The sequence below is a fragment of the Phocoena sinus genome, chromosome 17 (assembly GCF_008692025.1).
Source record: "Phocoena sinus isolate mPhoSin1 chromosome 17, mPhoSin1.pri, whole genome shotgun sequence".
NCBI classification, from domain to species: domain Eukaryota; kingdom Metazoa; phylum Chordata; class Mammalia; order Artiodactyla; family Phocoenidae; genus Phocoena; species Phocoena sinus.
Window position 1 is genome coordinate 60,310,117 of NC_045779.1, and position 20,013 is coordinate 60,330,129.

The 20,013-nt window shown below is 35.5% G+C and overlaps 1 protein-coding gene across 17 annotated transcripts in view; it reads right to left on the reverse strand.

The window, feature by feature from the left end:
- Positions 1 to 602: 602 nt before the first annotated feature.
- Positions 603 to 20,013, reverse strand: part of TAF2 (TATA-box binding protein associated factor 2) — an 80,004-nt gene continuing 60,593 nt past the window's right edge. For 9 of the 17 annotated variants that reach the window (XM_032609791.1, XM_032609803.1, XM_032609799.1 and 6 more), the window contains 5 exons: positions 15,202 to 15,431; positions 13,733 to 13,888; positions 13,136 to 13,241; positions 10,639 to 10,761; positions 605 to 2,027 (listed from right to left, as the gene is read on the reverse strand). In XM_032609791.1, the coding sequence (XP_032465682.1) occupies positions 1,765 to 2,027; positions 10,639 to 10,761; positions 13,136 to 13,241; positions 13,733 to 13,888; positions 15,202 to 15,431 (878 nt within the window). In that variant the 3' untranslated portion in view covers positions 605 to 1,764. Of the gene's footprint in view, positions 2,028 to 10,638; positions 10,762 to 13,135; positions 13,242 to 13,732; positions 13,889 to 15,201; positions 15,432 to 20,013 lie in introns of those variants that run through there. The other 8 variants (XM_032609804.1, XM_032609796.1, XM_032609805.1 and 5 more) reach the window with 3 other exon arrangements.

The following is a 20,013-nucleotide window of genomic DNA, read 5'->3' on the forward strand; positions in this document are numbered from 1 at the left end:
CGAAAGCTCCCCATAAAAAATGTTCCTCATAAGAAACATCCAATATAAATATCCAATTTAGAAATACCATGCATAACATACATTTCCTAGTACAATGCTTGATATACAAGAGGTGCTTAAATTATGTAGGTAGCTATTATTCACCATTGTCTTCAGACAATACATAATTATTTTGAAATTCATCCTTACTATTTTCAAAGTTGAGAATTCTATAGATGGTATCACTAAACACTGTAATAAAAAAAATTCCTTTTTCCAGAAATAATTTCAGTTGGCCAACACTCAGTTAATGGGAATATTTAAATAACTGCCATTTAGGCTCTTCAACGTCTGATCACACACCCTTTGCACTTACACTCTCGGCCAACTGCACTGCTTTACAATTCCTGACTATGTCCTTGCTTTCCTCCATACTTTTGAAAATACTGTTTCTTCTGCTGAGAGAACTTTACCCCATCTGCCTACTGAAATCACTCTTCCTAACAGGGCCAGCTCAAATCCTGCTTATCCACAAAGCTCTCCTCAAACTTTGTGAACAGGTGTATTACATACACACACAAAGAGAAAGGCAACAAAAGATATAAGAAAATACAAAGGCAGAATGATCAATTTAAAAAGTTATTTATTAAACAAGTATATTCAAAAGTCCAACTTTACTGGATCCCTTTGAAACATCTATTCTGGGAAGAAGTATTTTGTCCAACTTTCTAATGATAAGAGAAATGATAAAAATAGAACAGGTATGAATAACATTTTAAAACAAACAAACAATAAAGCACATGGTAAATTTAGAAATAAAAATAAAAACACACAAACATACAAACTATTGAAGTATGAAAGCAAAACATTTCGTATGTTTTTAAATGCTTCTGGTATACTCACATGAGAGCCAAACTGTCTATGTCCAAGTTAATAAACAGTACATAAACACCTTTTTAAGGTACCATACTTAGAGAAATAATTTTAGAATATGTATTGGGCATATAAATTGTCCACATTTGGCAAACATATTCTACATATGAATGTATTCACTCATACTTAGTGAAAAAAGGAACTTAAAATTTAACCATCTTGAGAACTGTGGATTTGATAGTTCTGTTAAATTCCAACATCATAATCACCAAATGTGCTATCAAAAAAGTTATTCAAATTTCTTTTTAAAGCTGCTTCTGAAAATTTCAGTATTTTAGAGCAAAAGAAAACATCATGTATTCTTGCTTATGAATTCTGATGCTTAGTTTCTATGGCTAACACGCAAAAAAATATGTAATAGAGAAGATTCCTATAGAAAAGCCTCTGTCTTTCAGTAGTTCCAAATGGTGTTATACAATATTTCACTGGAAATAGTGGTTTTACCACAGATTTGGCTGTAGCTTCTGTTTAAAACATAACTTTGCCCCATAACATCCATCAAAGGCTTTAAAACATAATTGACTTTGGCAGTACACATGGAGATCATGATGTGAATGGGGACTGCCAGTGGATATGAGGGCCTTATGAAAGGGTTTGCTGTGTGTGTGCGTGTGTGTGTGTGTGTGTGTGTATTTTAAGGAGGAAACAGGATGAAATGGTTTATTCAGAACTATAAAACACATTTTCCTAATTAGATTTCAATTGTATAAATAATGTAAATCAAATGTTTAGAACTTGAATCTCTATGGGAGGCAACTATCTTTTTTTCCTTTTATCATTCTTTATAGCTGACAAAGCTTTAGTTACATATATTCTTCTGAACACTGAGGAAAAGGTCTCCTTTGCCCCTTCTCAGTCTGAAAGAGAAGGAGAACGAACAGACCTGCCACTGGCGGGGCTGGAGAAAGTGAAAGGCTCCTTGTCCTTTTCTTTGCTATCATGCTTATGCTTGTGCTTATGCTTATGTTTGTGCTTCTTCTTCTTTTTCTTGTGCTCATGGTGATGGTGGTGATGGTGGTCGCTGTGTTTGGAGGACGTAGATTCTTTAGTAAATACTGAGAGTGGAGCTGCTGCAACTGGATGCATACTCATCTCCAAAGGTGATTGTTCTTTACCTTCAAGATTAAAAACACCCAAATGAATTCCTGTTAATAACAAGGAAAGTGAAATGAAAGTAAGAGGGAGTTGGTGACAGTACAGAAAAGACAATGGATTCCCAAGTGTTTATATCACTTCCATGAAAAAAATCAGGAATGGGAGAAGTATCCAAGTAAGACATCCAATGAGTTACACAAAGGTAAGTTTTCAGCATTGTGACCAGGAAGTGAGTATTTCAATTCCTTGTAGTCTGTACAGATTATGATACATACCAGTGTGTTATCCAACCATCTTCTAAAAATTAATATTCAATATTTTAAAGTACTATGAAGTGACAATGACTAGATGTGTGTGTTACAGATTAAGACTGACATTGGTCAATGAAAACATAGCTCCTTAACCACAGTTCTGCTCTATGGTATTCGGGTGGGGGGGGGAGATTAGCACTACAGGCATAGTTCGTTTCATTGCACTTTGCAGATACTGCGTTATTTACAAATGAAGGTTTGTGGCAACCCTGCCTCGAGCAAATCTATTGGAACCATTTTTCCACCAGCATTTGCTCACCTCTAGTCACTCTGTCACATTTTGGTAATTTTTGCAATATTTCAAAATACTTCCACCAGCAAAAAGATTATGACTTGCTGAAGGTTCAGATGATGGTTAGCATTGTTTAACTGAGGTATGTACATTCTTTTAGACACAACACTATTGCACACTTAGTAGACTACAGTATAGTATAAATATAACTTAGATGCAATGTCAAACCAAAAACTTCAGCATGTATTTTATCTCACCTAGAAATGGATCAAATGTCTTTGAAGGTTCTTTCCATTTCCAATGTTCTATCAGCCTAGGAATCTATAATAGTGAGTAGTTCTCAGACTCTAGTGTACGGGAATTTCTTGCTTCCTCCATACCCTACAATTCTTGGGCCATACCCAGAGAATTCTCTCTCTGTATTACTCTAGGTTAATGGCACTGCTTTACATGCAGCCAAGTAAGAAAAAAACTTAAGAATCATCTCAGGTGCCCTTCCTTCCAGATCTAGCTGCTTACCAAATCTTGTTTATTCTTACTTACAAGAATCTCTTTAATCTGCCTCTCTATCCCCCCTGCAACTGTACTAATTCAGACCACCTCATCTCATTTGGATCACAGTACTAGTCTCCTATGAACTGGTTTCTTTGCCTGAAGTGTCTTACACTTGAATCCACACTTTACATAGCTTCACAGCAGCGGTTCTCAAACAGGGGCAATTTTTCTCCCCAGGGGTTGTTTGACAATGTCTGGAGACGTTTTTGTTGTCACGATTAGGGTGGGATGGGGGGAGGAAGTGTTAGCCTGACCGTGCATAGAGGCTAGGGATGCTGCCAAACATTCAAAACACAGGACAGCCTCCTAGAGCAAAGAATTCTCATGGCCAAAAATGTCAACAGTGTTGAAGTTCAGAGGCCCTGCTGCATAGTTATCTTCCTAAAAACAAAGCTATCATGATTACTTGTTTAAAAACTCAGGTAGTTCTACTGGCAGAACAAAATCCTTAGACTTCAGTGCAGCAATTTCTGAAAAAAAATATATTTTTTATTCAGAGTAGTCAAAAAACCAAGCTTTTCACTAAAATGGACTTTAATGTAGTAGTTTCTTTTCCTTTTTAAAATGTAAATTCTCAGTGCTGATTTTGATCCAATCCGGCTCCAAGCCATGTTTTTACCAAAACAAGCATCACCATAGAAGTTTTCTAAAAATCACTTTCACCACTAATTTTAAGGACAGTTTACAATCTGTCTTGAATTTATCTTATCTTCCACTATTCCTTTCTATATATTCCAGACTAGCCCTTTCGTAACTCTGTGTATTTGTAAATGCTATTCCTACGCTTGGAACGCCCTTCCCTTATTTCTTTTCTGACTTGCACATTCATTTACAAATATCAGGAACTACATGGGAACTGGAAAAACAGGGATAAACTGGACAGATCTCAGTTCTCCTGGAGCTTACAAAGTAGCAAAGAAGAACGAAATTGAATAAGTACTCCCGATTAATAAAAAGACAAAACACGGAGTGAAACTGGAGCACAACAGGAGACTTAAATTAGGGGGGCAATGGGAATCAAAAACAAACTTCTCCAAGGAAGTTATGTTTAAACTGTAACCTAAAGGAGGAGAAAGGAAAAGAAAAAAACATTTTAGGTTCTTATTAATTTAAAACAGCTTAAATGTCATTTTTGAGGGAAGTTTTCCCCAAACTGTCCAAAAACTTAGTTCCCACAACATAATACAGATGAGGAAATTAAGACACACAGAAATTAAGTGACTTGCCCAAGGTGGTACTGGCAAATCTGAGCTACGAAACCAAAGAGCCTGGACTCCAGAGTCTGTGGCCGCAGCCACTCTGCTCATCTGCACACGGCGTGGTGCACACTGTCGCACATCTTTTTATCTTGGGGTCTCTTTCATTAGACTCACAGCTCCTTGAGGACAGGGCATCATCTTTGTATGCCAGTGTATTGCACAGCATCTAGCATCCTCATACCTCCACCTCACCAAAACTTGCTAAATGAATGAATGAATATAACAGAATTATGCAATGTTGTGTTACTTTTTAAATAGGATGTCAGGTGAACTTAGTCAAACTAAATGCATTCTGAAGGTCACTGATTTTGAAGAGAGAGGAATAAAGTACAGAAACTATTACAGACCATTCGTTAAACTGGTATGGACTACTGTACCTTCTTTGTGTCGGGCACTGTTCCAATATTTTAGAACAAGCTAATGTGTTACAGTTCCTGTTCGCAAGAATTATTCACATTTTACTACCGCAAAATTACTTTTTTTTTTTTTTTTTTTTGCGGTACGCGGGCCTCTCACTGTTGTGGCCTCTCCCGTTGCGGAGCACAGGCTCCGGACGCGCAGGCTCAGCGGCCATGGTCCACCACTAGCATCACCACTAACCTTTAGCTCGTAAGTTTTCATTTATTATAGACAATATATATTTTTTATTTGTTTAATTTCTTTCCTGAACAATTTTTACCAGGTCTAATTCAAGGTGATAAGAAAGTACAATTTCCTACCCATGTGGACCTGTATAACAGTAAGATTTGGGACACATACAAGCTTACTTTCACACTAGCATAATGAGGTCAACTATAGAATCTCTATTGAGAAAAATGCGTACATTACCATCCCTGTGACACAATGCATAATCCCACATATCATTTTAGGGGTTTACAAGATGCCTGGGAACTTGAGGCCCACCCAAGGTTAGGTGCCACTCATTTTAAGGCTAATGAAAGCCCTTTTATAATTAAATCGCTTTGCTGTACACCTGAAACTAACACCGTAAATCAACTAAACTCCAATATAAAACAAAATTTTAAAAAAACTAAAAATAAAACTAATGAAAGAACTTTTAGTGACACAAAATATATGTCTCTATTGCAGATAGAAGATATACCAAGAAAAGGAGATAAAAATAATTCACAATATTATGATTTGCCTATTTCATGTTATAGGGAAAGAACAAAACATGTTCAGTTTTGTTGTTCTATCTAACATAAAATCTTTCCTAGAGACCTACTGAATTCACTATGGATAAGGGTTAGCTGCAGTCAATTTAACAAATGCAAAACAAACAGAAAGGGGTACTTAATACACACCTAAGGTGGAAGCTTTCGGGCCCATCTGATAAAAGTGCTGGTAACAGTGAGTAACCTGCTAATTCTATTAAATTTATCGCACTAGGTATACATTTAAATTTAACACAAAACCTGCAGTTTCTATTAGGAAATGTGTGAAGTCTGTTCTTCAGTTTCTTTAGATCAAAAAAAGTAAAGTGTAGAATTATATCATTATAATTTAAAGAAAAAAATCAAAGTCTTTTTCATGTTAGACTTTCAAAAGAAAGAACTCTAGCTTTTTTTTTTTTTTTTAAACAGATTTCTATACCAGAATAGTGCTTTTCTGACTTAGGCAAGAATTTGTCACATAGTACAGCAGCCCTGGCTAGGCAACTGCAGCAACTCTTCTTTTCTTCCCTACAGAAACCACCAGGGACTTCCCTCCGCTCCTCATCACTGCAATCCCCGCAGCAACCTGGGAGACAGACCAGCGGCCTCAGGCGCTGCAGCGGTGGGAGAGGAGAGGACGTGGTATGCTCAACCCATCACACCATGCGACCCACGCAGCCCTTTCTCCGGATTCCCTTCCTTAACTCAGGAGAAGGAGAAAGTTAAGCAATGAAGGAAAACATCCCTGCCGCTTCTCCTTTCTTACCCCAAATGGCTTAACCTACCAAACACATATCATCCCTACCCTAAAATATGCCCCTCACTATCATATGCAAGGAAAGAGAAAACTGGTGGGGTGCTAGAAAGTAAACCACGACCTATCCTCTACTTAACAGTGTCCACCCCTTCCAGATGACATCTGCAACACATTCCAGTTCTCAACTGCCATCTGGCACGCTGGCTCTCAGGCAGCCATCTCAGACTTCATCTCAGCACATGAAAAAAACACCAGGGGTCTCAAACTCAAAAGTCTTCAACCTAAGGAGACAGCATAAATGAGTAAGCAGACTACCGGGTGCAAAAACAGAAGGAATCAATGGAATGGAAAGCACATCCCTGCCTAAGAGGGCCTCTCAGTTAACTCTTTTTCAAGAGAAGCTGTTAATCCAAATCTTTATTTGCAGTCTCTTCATTTTTAGTCAACTACTTCAAAAATTTTTGTAAGAATTCTATAGCCAAATAAAAGATGCCTCAGTTGGATAAGCTTCAATAAGGCCCCTCAAACCCACCTGTTAACTTTAATCTAGAATCCCTAGAGATTAAGAGAGATCACAGCTTCCCTTACCACTATTCTATGCCTCTTCTCCAGAACCCCCAACTCTCAACCCCAGGCCAAGGTAGCTACCACAGTAGGAGATCCCAGCTTCTGTTCCTGTTTTACTGCCAACTTTACCTGGGTTAGGTTAAAGTTGTGCTTCCAACAGCCCAAAATATAGAGCTCTTAGTACCCTTTCTCTTAGAAATACTGTGACACACAGTGGTTAGGTTTGATACTTCTATTCTTCAGTATAGTATAAGTTAAAAAGGGTTTTTGTTGGCTAGTTCGGGAAAGCTACTTATCAAATATAACAATATGTCTATGGGAAAACTGTTTTTAGAATTCCAAAATAAATACATGTATAAATAAACTTTTGGAACACTATTGGTAAAACGAATGTTTTCTAAATTCTAATAATGACACTGTTGAATTTTAAGACTTGCTCAGTGGTCACAGGGTACTGGACAGCATAATTACATTTAAGGGAAATTACAAAGGCACATTAAAGAATATATTCAAAATTAAGTTTTATAGATCAGTCTATATAATATACTGGTATACAATTTACTTCGTGACATAAAAGGGCCCTACACTGAAGCAACCAAAGCTAAAATGTTAATGTTTTCCTATTCCCTACCACTACCCCTTTATCTCCTCTCCAGTCTTCCCATAAGATGCCATGAGAACTGTAAGACTGTAAAGAGATTCCAAAAAAAGTAAAAATGTAATTTTTAAAGCAATATGAAACAAAGGCACACTGGTGGGCACAAAAAGGTGTTAAGATTTGTTTCTATTCATATGTTAGCGTGCCACATCACTAGGATAAACCAAACAAACATACTCAGAATTTTTACTGGAACAAGAATTTATCTGACTGCTGGAATTTAGACAGAATTTACTTTTTTTTAAAGGCATGGAAGATAGGCAGAAGCATCACTCTCAAACTATATCAAGAGGTTTGAAATGCCCTACACTTCATAATTTTAAAAGATGTAGAAAACTTCCATGTCTGAAAAAGTTTTAATAAGTATAATGATAATAAAGCAAATTTACACCAAATCCCAAAACAAAAACAGAGAATACAAAATCGGGAAGGGCCGAGAAATGTCAAAATTCACTTATTAAAGTTAAGTGCTAAAGTCTCCAGCTGACTTCTTTCTGAAATATATTTCGTGAGAATCTGTTACAATAAATGCATAAAGCACACAAAGAGATACAAGCAACCAACAGTCTGGGGTCTCAATACCAAAATATTTTGAGGTGTTGCTTTTGTTCAGTCTCCTACTAACCACAGCTGATCCCTAAGCTCCTCAAATCATTAAACAGTTACTCTTTTGTTTATATGATAAAAACATGGTTTATATAAACAAAATCCATCAGCTGGAATTTTAAAGCCTGACTAATGACTTCTGGAAGAAGTATTCTTTAAAAATGATTTTGCTTATGTATCTTGTTTTTCACTCCCTGTCCCTCCAAAACTTGAAGACTGAATCTTTGTTCACCAGCATCACAAGTTTACTCTTTATTTGGATTATAGTCTTCTAAGCAAAAGAAGAACAGGGTAAGTAGAAGACAATGTACAATAGTAAAACAGGTAATAGCCACATCTGAACTGAATTATCTTTCATAAACTTAAGTCCAATTAGTATGAAATAAATTTAAAAGACAAAATATGTTAGTTTTCTAGGTATATATAGCATCAAGTTTTCATGATTGACCATGAATGACCAATTGTAAACCTGTCAGGGGGAGGCTGAGAGGGAAGTAAGTAGTTGATTTTTATATTTTATAAAAGTATGAAGGTATAGATTTCACACTTGCTACTGAGGCTGACATTTTTCATATTACAGTATTCTTAGAAAATGCACTGCAAGGAAAGATCAAAATGTTAATATAATGAGTATCTTTAAATGGCATTAAATAGGGGATGCTTTTTTTCTCTCCTTTCTACTTTTCTGTTATTTCAAAGTTTTATACAATAGGAGTATATTACTTTTGAAATAGCAAAACGCCTAATTTAAAAGTCTTTAAGCCAAAGCAATATTAAGAAAGAAAAACGAAGCTGGAGGAATCAGGCTCTGTGACTTCAGGCCACACTTCAAAGCTATAGTCATCAAAACAGTATGGTACTGACACAAAAACAGAAACATAGACCAGTGGAACAGGATAGAAAGCCCAGAAACAAACCCGTGCACCTATGGTCAATTAATCTATGACAAATGAGGAAAGAATACACAATGGAGAAAAGACAGTCTCTTCAATAAGTGGTGCTAGAAAAACTGGACAGCTACATGTAAAAGAATGAAATCAGAACATTCTCTAACACCATATACAAAAATAAACTCAAAATGGATTAAAGACCTAAATGTAAGACTGGATACTATAAAACTCCTAGAAGAAAGCATAGGCAGAACACTCTTTGACATAAATCGTAGCAATATCTTTTTGGATCTGTCTCCTAGAGTAATGGAAATAAAAACAAAAACAAACAAATGGGACCTAATGAAACTTAAAAGCTTTTGCACAGCAAAGGAAACCATAAACAAAATGAAAAGACAACCTACAGATTGGGAGAAAATATTTGCAAACTATGAGACTGACAAGGGATTAAGTTCCAAAATACACAAACAGCTCATACAGCTCAATATCAAAAAAGTAAACAACCCAATCAAAAAATGGGCAGAAGATCTAAATAGGCACTTCCCCCAAGAAACATACAGATGGCCAACAGGCACATGAAAAGATGCTCAACATCACTAATTATTAGAGAAATGTAAATCAAAACTACAATGAGGTATCACTTCACTCCAGTCAGAATGGCCATCATCAAAAAGTCTACAAATAATAAATGCTGGAGGGTGTGGAGAAAAAGGAACCCTCCTACACTGCTGATAAGAATGTAAATTGGTGCAGCCACTAAGGAATATACTATGAACATTCCTTAGAAAACTAAAAATATCAAGTTACCATATGATCCAGCCATCCCACTCCTGGGCATTTATCCGGAGAAAAACATAATTCGAAAAGATACATGCACTCCAATATTCATAGTGGCACTATTTAAATACAATAGCCAAGACATGGAAGCAACCTAAATGACCAGTGACAGATGAATGGATAAAGAAGGTGTGGTGTATATATACAATGGAATACTGTATATATTCAGCCATAAAAAAGAATGAAATGATGCCATTTGCAGCAACATGGATGGACCTAGAGATTATCATACTAAGTGAAGGAGGCCAGACAGAGAAAGACAAATATCATATGATATTTGTTTATATGTGGAATCTAAAAAAAACAACAAATTAACTTACTTACAAAACAGAAATAGACCCACAAAGAAAACAAACTTATAGTTACCAAAGGGGAAAAGGGGGGAAGGCATAAATTAGGAGTTTGGGATTAACATATACACACTATTATACATAAAGTAAATAACCGGCAAGGACCTACTGTATAGCACAGGGAACTATACTCAATATTTTGTAATAACCTATAAGGGAAAAGAATCTGAAAAAGAATATATATATACATATGTATAACTGAATCACTGTGTTGTATATCAGAAACTAACACACTGTAAATCAACTACACTTCAATAAAAAATAATAATATATGTAGCTTACATTTGAAAAAAAAGTCTTTATGTCAGATAATATAGAGTCAATGTGTTACAAGAAAAGCAAGTCCTGAGATCTGTCGTTTTTAATGTATTCTTTAAGTTGATAAAGAAACTTTATGAAGTTAATAGATTCGTTCTTGAGCAAAATAACAACAGCAATGATAATAATAATTTCACCTGTTCCCTTTCGTGCAAGTTCCATATTCCATTGGGGTTTTGTGGTGGGTGTGCCATCAGAACCTGATGAGTGCTGGGGGATTAACGCAGATCGGGAGCTGGCTGGCCGATATTTGGAGAGCCCTAAAATGCCAAAGAAGAGCGAAAACAGAGATTTATTTCTTTGTTTCCCCAAAGAAGAAAACAGTCTGAAGGTTTTTATAAGTTAACCTTAAAGCCAGAATCAGTTCAACAGTAAAATTCCAATAATAAAAAGAATACTACTTTTTTAAAGTACTGAAGATCCCCCATTTGATTTACTTCTTTGTCATGGTTCCAATATACTTAAGTCTGAGAAAAATACACATTCAAGAAAGACAGTATACCTGACTAGACTGCTGAACATATAAATTGGAGTCTACATTCTGGGGCAGAACCATGTCATGTTTTTTATTATTTATGTGGAACTTTGCATATAGTAAAGCATGCCTGCTCCCCCCAAAACTTATTAATAAATTCTATTATAATATTTACTCAACAAATAGATCAAAATAATTTACGGATTACAGAAGATATTTAAAACAGGGACGTTTTAATGGTATAATGTGAACAGCACTGTAGTTATCAGGAGACCCAGGTTCTAATTCCAAATTATCCACAAATTAGATATACAGTCCAGGTAAGACATTTATTTTTTTGTGCCTCAATTTCATTTGTCACATGGAAAAGTTCAAGGATTTGGGTCTAGCACTGAGTTGGCTATTACTTGGGTGTGTCATTTAGGGTAAATCATTTAATATCTCTCTGCTTAAATTTCCTTGTCTGTAAAATTCACAGAATAGATAAATAACTGTTAAGACCTCTTACAATTATAAAAGCCAAAGAATTCACGACCTGTCAGTTTTCAAAGATAATTAGGTTCACATTCTACCTGATGCCAGTTTTCTACTAGCTCATCCTAGATTACTAGATAGTAAAAAGTACCTTAGGTCTCACAAATAAAATTAAACAAAAAGCCAAACAAACAAAAAGCAGACCAAGGTAGGTAAGGGAGACTTGCACAAATACAGCATGTTAAAAAAAAAAAAAAAGAAAAACACCTCATTCAAATGTAAAGATCATATAATATAACCACAAGCAGCATGAAGTATAAATAGGATTTTCCAGTAAAAAGAAACAGGAACAGGACCTCCCGCACAAAAAAGAAAAATAGTCATATTCATAATAAAAGAAATGCATTATAAATTTAATGATCATTTTATAGTTAATAAATATCTTTTAAGTTATTACATTGACAATAAAATAGTACCATGAGATACAAAAATGATAAATATTAATGAATTACACCTATGGATCAAGATGGATGAATTTTGGCAGCAAAAGGTTGAGTGAAGAAGACCAAGTCATACTGAGCATCATACCATTTTCATATAATTCAAAAACTAAGGGCAAGTAAACATATAGATCATAATATATATATGTGGTATATTGTAAAGAAAAGCAACAGAATGATTAAGAAAAAGAAAAAAAAATTCAAGACAGTATTTACTTGTAATGCAAACACAGGTGAACAGAATCAGGGAAGAAGCATAAAGGGAATGGCCACGGCATGGAGTATAATATACATGTTAGGGTGGGTGGCAGGTTCACCGATATTTGTTTTATTACTGTATTTCACAACTTACATGCAAGTTACATCAAAGCTTTATTCCTGAAAATTTTAAAATGCTGATGACATGAACTAGGTATAATCTCTTCAAAGGGCATTATGGCAATAATATCAAGAGCTATGAAAATATTCTAAAGATAAGTATCTTACAATAAAGCTAAAAAATCACCAAAAATATATTTTGGGGAATTTATCCTAAGAGCATAATTTGACAAAAACAAAAGCTTTTGTATGAAGATATTCAGAGAGAATTATTTGCAAGAAATTAAAATTGGAAACAAATGCCTGCCCACAGGGAAATAATAAGGTAAATTCAATACTGCCTCAGGTAACATTTTCAAAAGAAATGATTATGATGTTTGAGAGATGCATGCAAAAATCTATGATATGATATAATATTATGTGGAGCAGGCAGTCAAGAAGAGAAAGTAGTTGTGTTACAGGCTGCATTTACTGTAGTCAAGAAGTTTTGTATAAAATTATGGTTACATTATTTATAAAAAAACAAATTTAGTCTTTTATTTTGAGGTTAAGCCTACTACAAAAAACAAAACAAAAAAAAGAAATGAAAGCTATTGGAAGGAATCTGATGAATGGATTTTTGAAAAAACAAATCTAGAAGTAAGCCTAATATTTTAAAAGGACCATAATAAAGTAAAAATCAAATGAAATACTTTGAAAAACTCTATTCCTTTGCTGACATGTGTTATAATCTGATACAATCTAGTATTTTATACTGGCTACTTCTAAACTTTATAGTTGTTCTCTTCAAAATAAAGCAACACACCTTAAAATAGTGATATCGCATGAACTTTCTCCATCAACCCAAGTGAATGCAATATATCTTACCTGGAGTTGACGGCCTTTCAAGCATGTTTAAATGATGGGAAATGAACGCCTGGCTATCATGAACAGTATCCATATCAATCTCCTCCTCATCTTGAGAGCTTGAAAACTAAAACACACACATATAAAACAAAGGAGCAAAAGAGCCATTATATCACTTTATGTTTGGATTTTTGCTCTTAAGAAAGGTAGCAGAAAGGCCACAGGATATACCCCCAAAAAATCTTAAAAGGAAAAGTAGTCTTTTTCTCAAAAAGTATTAAGAGAAAGAAAAGATTATTTGGTTCAGCCTCCAAAAGAAGCTGATTGGAAATTACAGGAAATATAATAGCAACTAAAATCTGTTCCTATGTTGTGGGAAGAAATAGTGAGCTGTGGTAGATTGTGCACACACAGTTCCTCCTCCAAACAGAGAAGAAGTATGTGACAATAGAAGTTTAACAATCGGCTGGAATGTCTTAGATGGACATTTGAGTTCTTTTATGGTTCAGTCTGTCCCAACTGTTCCTGCTAAGGAAAAACCATTGCAAGAATTCAAAAAGATTTACAAGAAGGTGAATATCCTACACTGTTAATACAGGTTTAACCTGTATTTCTTACTCTGATTTTGAGTTTGACTTTACTGCTATCCTCATTCTTCTCCAGTATTTGACCAGGTTCTAGTGGGGACCCCAGTGGTGTATCAGCCTTCCTCTTCACTCCCTGCTGATGAGCTGATATATTACATGATGCTTCCTTGGCAAGGTGATCATCTTCCTGTGGCAATATTCAAGATCAAAATTAGATTTCTGAAGACAAGTAGCTCATGTTATAGCTGAAAACTAATACCTATAGCAACCATGCAGATTAGAGCATGCCCAGTGCCTAAAAGTAATCAGCAATGGGCTTAAAATAAATCTCACCTTTTCCTATCTGCTGGTCTTTTTGGGGGGGAGAAGGGAGACAGTAAAGTGAACTTTTAAAGCTTTCCCCAAAGCATATATCTTTTGGTGTCATTTTCTTCTTTTATCCTAAAGACTCCAAGTATGAAAGTGGATAACTTAATATACATGGGCAAGAATTATAAACATCTTCATTTCCACTGGTTTCTAAATATTCAGATATAAAAGAGCTCTTTAATGAGACTCTTTTTTTTTCTATTAAAAGATGTGTCTTACTTCTTCATAACCCAAACTCTAGGATACATTTTAAATTTATAACAACTAAGTATGGTTATATTTCAGAAAATCTAGGTGGATAAGTACTTTTAAATGACTATTACTAACTAGCATAAAGAGAAATTTGAGTTTTAAAGTGTCAAAACACCAGTAGGGAATTGCCAGGCAAGTAATCTGGTCTAAATATTGGTGAAAAATGAAGCTTCAAGTACTGGGGACATTTTGTCATCAGTAAGAAAATCATTTCTGGAAAACTTTCTTTAAATTACAGTAAAATAATTGATATGACCCTAAAGGTCTTTCTACAAAAAGTCTGGTAATTTCATAATGCATAGTTGGAAATAAAAGCTTTTCTAAAAGCACACATACACATATATGTAAATTTAAAAATATAATGCATACTCTCCTCCCAAAATCAGCAGATTACGCTTTTACCTGACCATTCATTGTTATTTATTTGATTCAATAAGCATTTTCCAGGCACCCTTCATATGTTTAGAATTGTGCTATTATGCAAAGTAGCAAAAAAAAAAGTCAAGGCCCTGTGTTCAAACAGCTTGCCATTACAATATATGGACAAGATAGGTTAATATGTAATAGGTTAAATATTCATTTCAGTATTCTACTACTCAAAGTAGAAATTCTATGCTCAAGTACAAAAAAATCATTGTCATCACAAAAAAAGAAGTAAATGGACTAGCAGCACATCATTTGTTATGTGCAGCTCTGTATCAATAGCTGTCAGTAGCACTTTACAAATTGTGAGTGCTAAACTAATGCCAGCTAGCAGTTTTCTAAATGGCACAAGAAGCTGTTAGTGGCTTTAAAATTCACCAGTTCAAAAGAAACAATTCTCTTCTTCAGAGCTCTACATAATAAAACTACACCTTCTATAACACATGTGATTCTTACAGGGTTCTGAAATCCAACTAGCTGTGTGTGACTATTTGGATTAATCGCAGCTTCTTGGTTGCCTGCTATGGCCTCTGGAATTATGGTTGGATTCAAGACAGCTTTTTTCTCTTTCAGATTAAGGACCAAGCCAAGTTCTGGCAAGGGTAAGCAGGAAGGTCTACTGAGGCCAAACAGTGTGAAGTACAAGTCCACAGCACCACACCGTAACCGCCAGTCATGTGAAGTACCTAGGAAGTAAATAACAGTAATAATAAAAAGTCAACATACATGTTTATCCATACATTTTTCAAATGCTCCAGAACCTGTACAGAGGGAAGGGATGAGAGGGTTATGATACCTAAAGGAGCCACCTATTGACCTAGGCCCCGATGGCAAACCCTCCACTCTAAAGACGCTTCTTATAACATGGGAACCTACAACTGCTACAGAAACAATAAATGTTCAAATGCAATCATGAATCTTACAACTGGAAATATTTTATTCTTTCATTCTTCCTACAAAATAAAAATTAGACACCTAGCATAAATCTAATGTTCCCAAAACAGTGTTTTTTCTGGCTCTAAATCCTCCTTTTATTTATTTATTTATTTTTTGCTATATGCGGGCCTCTCACTGCTGTGGCCTCTCCCGTTGCGGAGCACAGGCTCCGGACGCGCAGGCTCAGCAGCCATGGCTCACGGGCCCAACCGCTCCACGGCATGTGGGATCTTCCAGGACCGGGGCACGAACCCGAGTCCCCTGCATCGGCAGGCAGACTCTCAACCATTTAGGGCCGCCAGGGAAGCCCTAAATCCTCCTTTTAGTTCCTCCTCGTTGGTAACTGCTCCACATTCATTCATTCTCTGTTTATCTTGTCTGATTTTCTTCTTGAATAGCTTGTTAGGAAGACGGCACACCAAAAGCCTTCATGAACCCTACCACTGGAAACAAATTCTCCTAACCCTCAAATTTATTACTTTCAGGTTTTAAATACAGTAAGAAACCCTACAACTATTTGAAATAACACAATTCTAAACTTTGACTTATTTTAGAGAAGGAAACTATTTTGCTAAACACCTTCATATTTGTGTTGTTCTAGTAGGTATTTATTTTAAAAAACCAAAAAAACAAAAATAAGCAAACACCGGAGATGGCAACAGGTCATAAAACATGTATTAACCAGAAGAAAACTGCATCTGCAGAAATTCAGTTTAAAGTAGAGACACTTTCCAAGTTCTCTGATGAGTCTCAGTGTCTTCATCTCCAAAATAAGGGTTTTGGTCTCAGATTATACCTTACCCTATAGCAACAAAAGACCAGAGCACAGTGACCTCAGAACTCTTCCTCACTTGCCTTCTTTTCCCCAGTGGAACACTCCAGGTAGATACTGCCACCAAACAGAACTGTCAAGGTGAAATTATCATCTAGGTTTAGATAATTTCTATGGTTTCTAGGCAGAATCTAAAATGACTTAGAGAATTTAAAACATGTGAGAATAAGAAATATTCTTCTGGATGAGAAAAATAAACCATATAAATACTTAATTTTGGCCAAGAAATGTGGTTTCAAACGGGTACCATAATGTTTTAAAAAGGAGAAACAAAAAGGAAAGAAGTTGCTACAGCAAACTTTAGACAGCATAAATATTAAGCTTTGTGGTTTTCAACAACAAATATGAGAATAAGTAAATACATTGTAAGCAAGTACGATTTTGATAAGATTTACTCTGACAGATAGGTAACTATTATATTAACTATGTGCAAAGAACATCCACATGGATTTATAATTTTAATTTACAGAGTTCTTACTATATACTACACACTTGCTTGGCAATATGCATGCCATTAAACAGCTATCAATCCCATTTGAGACATCTTCAGTTTTGCTACTGTGTGATAAGGTAACAGATACATAACACTGCTGGAAGCAAGAGAAAGAGGCAGGAGCTCGAGAAGTATGAGTTTTTATATCATAAAAACTACAGAGAAACCAGAAATCGGAAGAACAGTACAGAGTGAAGGTAAGGATTTTATACTGGAAATCCATTTCCTTCTCTGGAATATCCATATTTGGACACTTTAATGGACTGACATTGCCTAGTTTTTTGTAGGCACTCATTATTCTTCTCAAAGAATTTTACATATGTAAATGTTCCACAAAGGATAGGTATCAGATTCCTGGGCCTTTTATTACAAAGGCTGGAGGGGCTCAACCCTCTCAGGAAAGGGAGGGAATCCGGCCAGAGCAGCTAGCCCTGTATCTATCTATTTATTCATGGGTATAGCAAGAAAAGTGGTGAATCTCAGGCACTTTATCAGTAAAGAAGCTAGAATGGCTTAGGGTGCATTTACACTGGAATAAAACTTAACCTTGAAGAGCAGTATTGTCCAATTATGTCCACTGCAAATAATGATCCTGGAATCTTTATATAATGTAGATGACATTGAAACAAGTCAGGCAACTGAGTATGAATTACTAAAAGTTTCTTTAAAAATTAATTTTAAAAAGCAAGTAGATAATGTATATTTTGATGAGCTAGGGTGTTGTTTTGTTTTTTGAAAGTCAGCTAAGGATGGTTACGCAGCACAGTGAATGAAAGCTGCTAAAAGCACTGAACCTCTAGGATATGGTTTTTGTTACTTTTTATTTCTATGTGGGCTTTTTGGTTTTGGATTTGTAAAGGTTTTGGTAGACCTTCAATTTGTAGGGAGGAATGAGGATTATTCTTCTGTTCCTGGGGGAAGTCCTTTATTAAATGTTTTTTTTCCCGCAAAAAACTGACTTATAAATATTACAATTTAAGGCTGATAAGAGGGAGCTAAAAAAATAAGCAGCGCTTCTGTTAAAATTATAAGACAGAAGAAAAATGAGAACATCATGCTTCAAAATCATGGCATAAAATCTTAAAATGGTTGTCACTTTATAGTGGAATATAGTCAGAAAAAACACTTCTGCTTACTTACTAGTCAGCTCTGTGATTTTGGGCAATTCAGCTGCCCAGGCCATAAAATGAGAACAATTAACTTAATCTTTAAAGTCCTCTCAGGTCTAAAACTCCATCATTTCAAATCAACCAATTCTATGGGAAATAAGCCCTGAAAGAGCTCCTGATTTCTACCCTCAGTGATAGCATTCTGAAGACCCTTCTTTAATCTTCTAGCTACCCCTCCCAACACAATCACTTATATGGCAAGGAATGCCCATATATATGGAAAAACAAGTCATTATTTTTTCCTCTCAGGTAAAAATGTTGTCCATTCTGGTCTCATTAGCAGTTATACTTTGGGACAAGCCCTGCTTACCTGAATCAGAAGAACAATGCTCAGTGTTGATGTTCTCTATTCAAATCAGAAAGTATCTAAAGACAAATCCTCCAAATAACAAATCTGATCTTAAAAAAGATCATCACTTCATTTTCTGAAGTAATTGATGTTAAAGCTGATCAAGCCAAAAAGCTGCTAAGAAGAAAGCTCACTTTAAAAGCCACCATCTTCAGGACATTTTTCTTTTTTTGGCTGCACCCTGTGGCTTGTGGGATCCTAGTTCCCCAACCAGGGATCAAACCTGTGCCCCCTGCAGTGGAAGTGCAGAGTCCTAAGCATTGGACTGCCAGGGAATTCCCCAGGACATTTTTCAATAAACCCAGCACTCCTTACTGATGACAGAAGCTTAAAAATTTGTACAGCTAGGCCACACAAGTATGACTGCCATATGGTAGTTCTGTCCTGATCTTTCTGTCTATCTTACACTAAAGTAAAAAAACACAGCAAATTTCATATATATTCATGTGTACATTTACATATATAATTTCTGACAAAAAAATGAATTATGTCTAATAAAAATGTTTTAATTTTCTTCCACCATTCCTATTTCTAAGAGGAAGGGTTTTGGGGAGAGAGAAACAGAGGGGCGGAACTTTGAAATCTGATGTTAATATCAAAATTGTTTATTTTCTTATTCCGAAACCTGGCAAATCCTACCGAACTGAATTTTAAGTAGTCCTTCATTCTACCCTCTAGAGCGCAGCCTAAACTTTCAAACATTAAAAGTTATGATGTAAATAAACAGCCTTCAATGTTCTGAATAATTACATAAATGTTTTTATGTCATTCTTACAGTGAAGTGCCGAACAATGAAGAGCAGCTTGTGAGTAAGGGCTAAAATTTCCTTCATGATGATATAGTATCTCTTCAATGAATGCTTATTATCTTAAGGGGGAAAAAAAGCACTGTTAAGCAGGCAAGACCAGAGAAAGTAGTTACATTTTAAAATATAGTATTTTAGACATTGTGGGCCTTTTGGTCTCTGTTCAATTACTCAGCTCTGATGCTGTAGTGTAAAAGTTGCCATAGACAATACGTAAGCAAATGAGCAGGACTGTGTTCCAATAAAATTTTATTGGTGGATGCTGACATTTTAATTTCATAAAACTTTCAGGTGTCATGAGATACTATTAACATTTTTTCCAATCATTTAAAAATGCAAAAGCCATTCTTAACTTATGGGCTGTACAAAAACAGACGGTGGGTCAGATCTGGCCCTAGAGCCACTGTTAGCTGACCTCTACTCTAGATGACATATATACTTTGAAATCTGTAGAAATGAATTAGTACAAGTACATAAAAATTTACAACTGAAATTTACTGATGACCATGCTAATGAATAACATATTGATGGGACATCATCATGCAGCATTAATTTACTGCACACAGTTCCAAACACTTATCTGGTTGTCAGTTTATATGTAACTCTGTCAATATCAGCGCCAGTGGAGAATTTATTCTCAAACTGAAAATTTATTAAACATGATTTAAGGTCTACAGTATTACA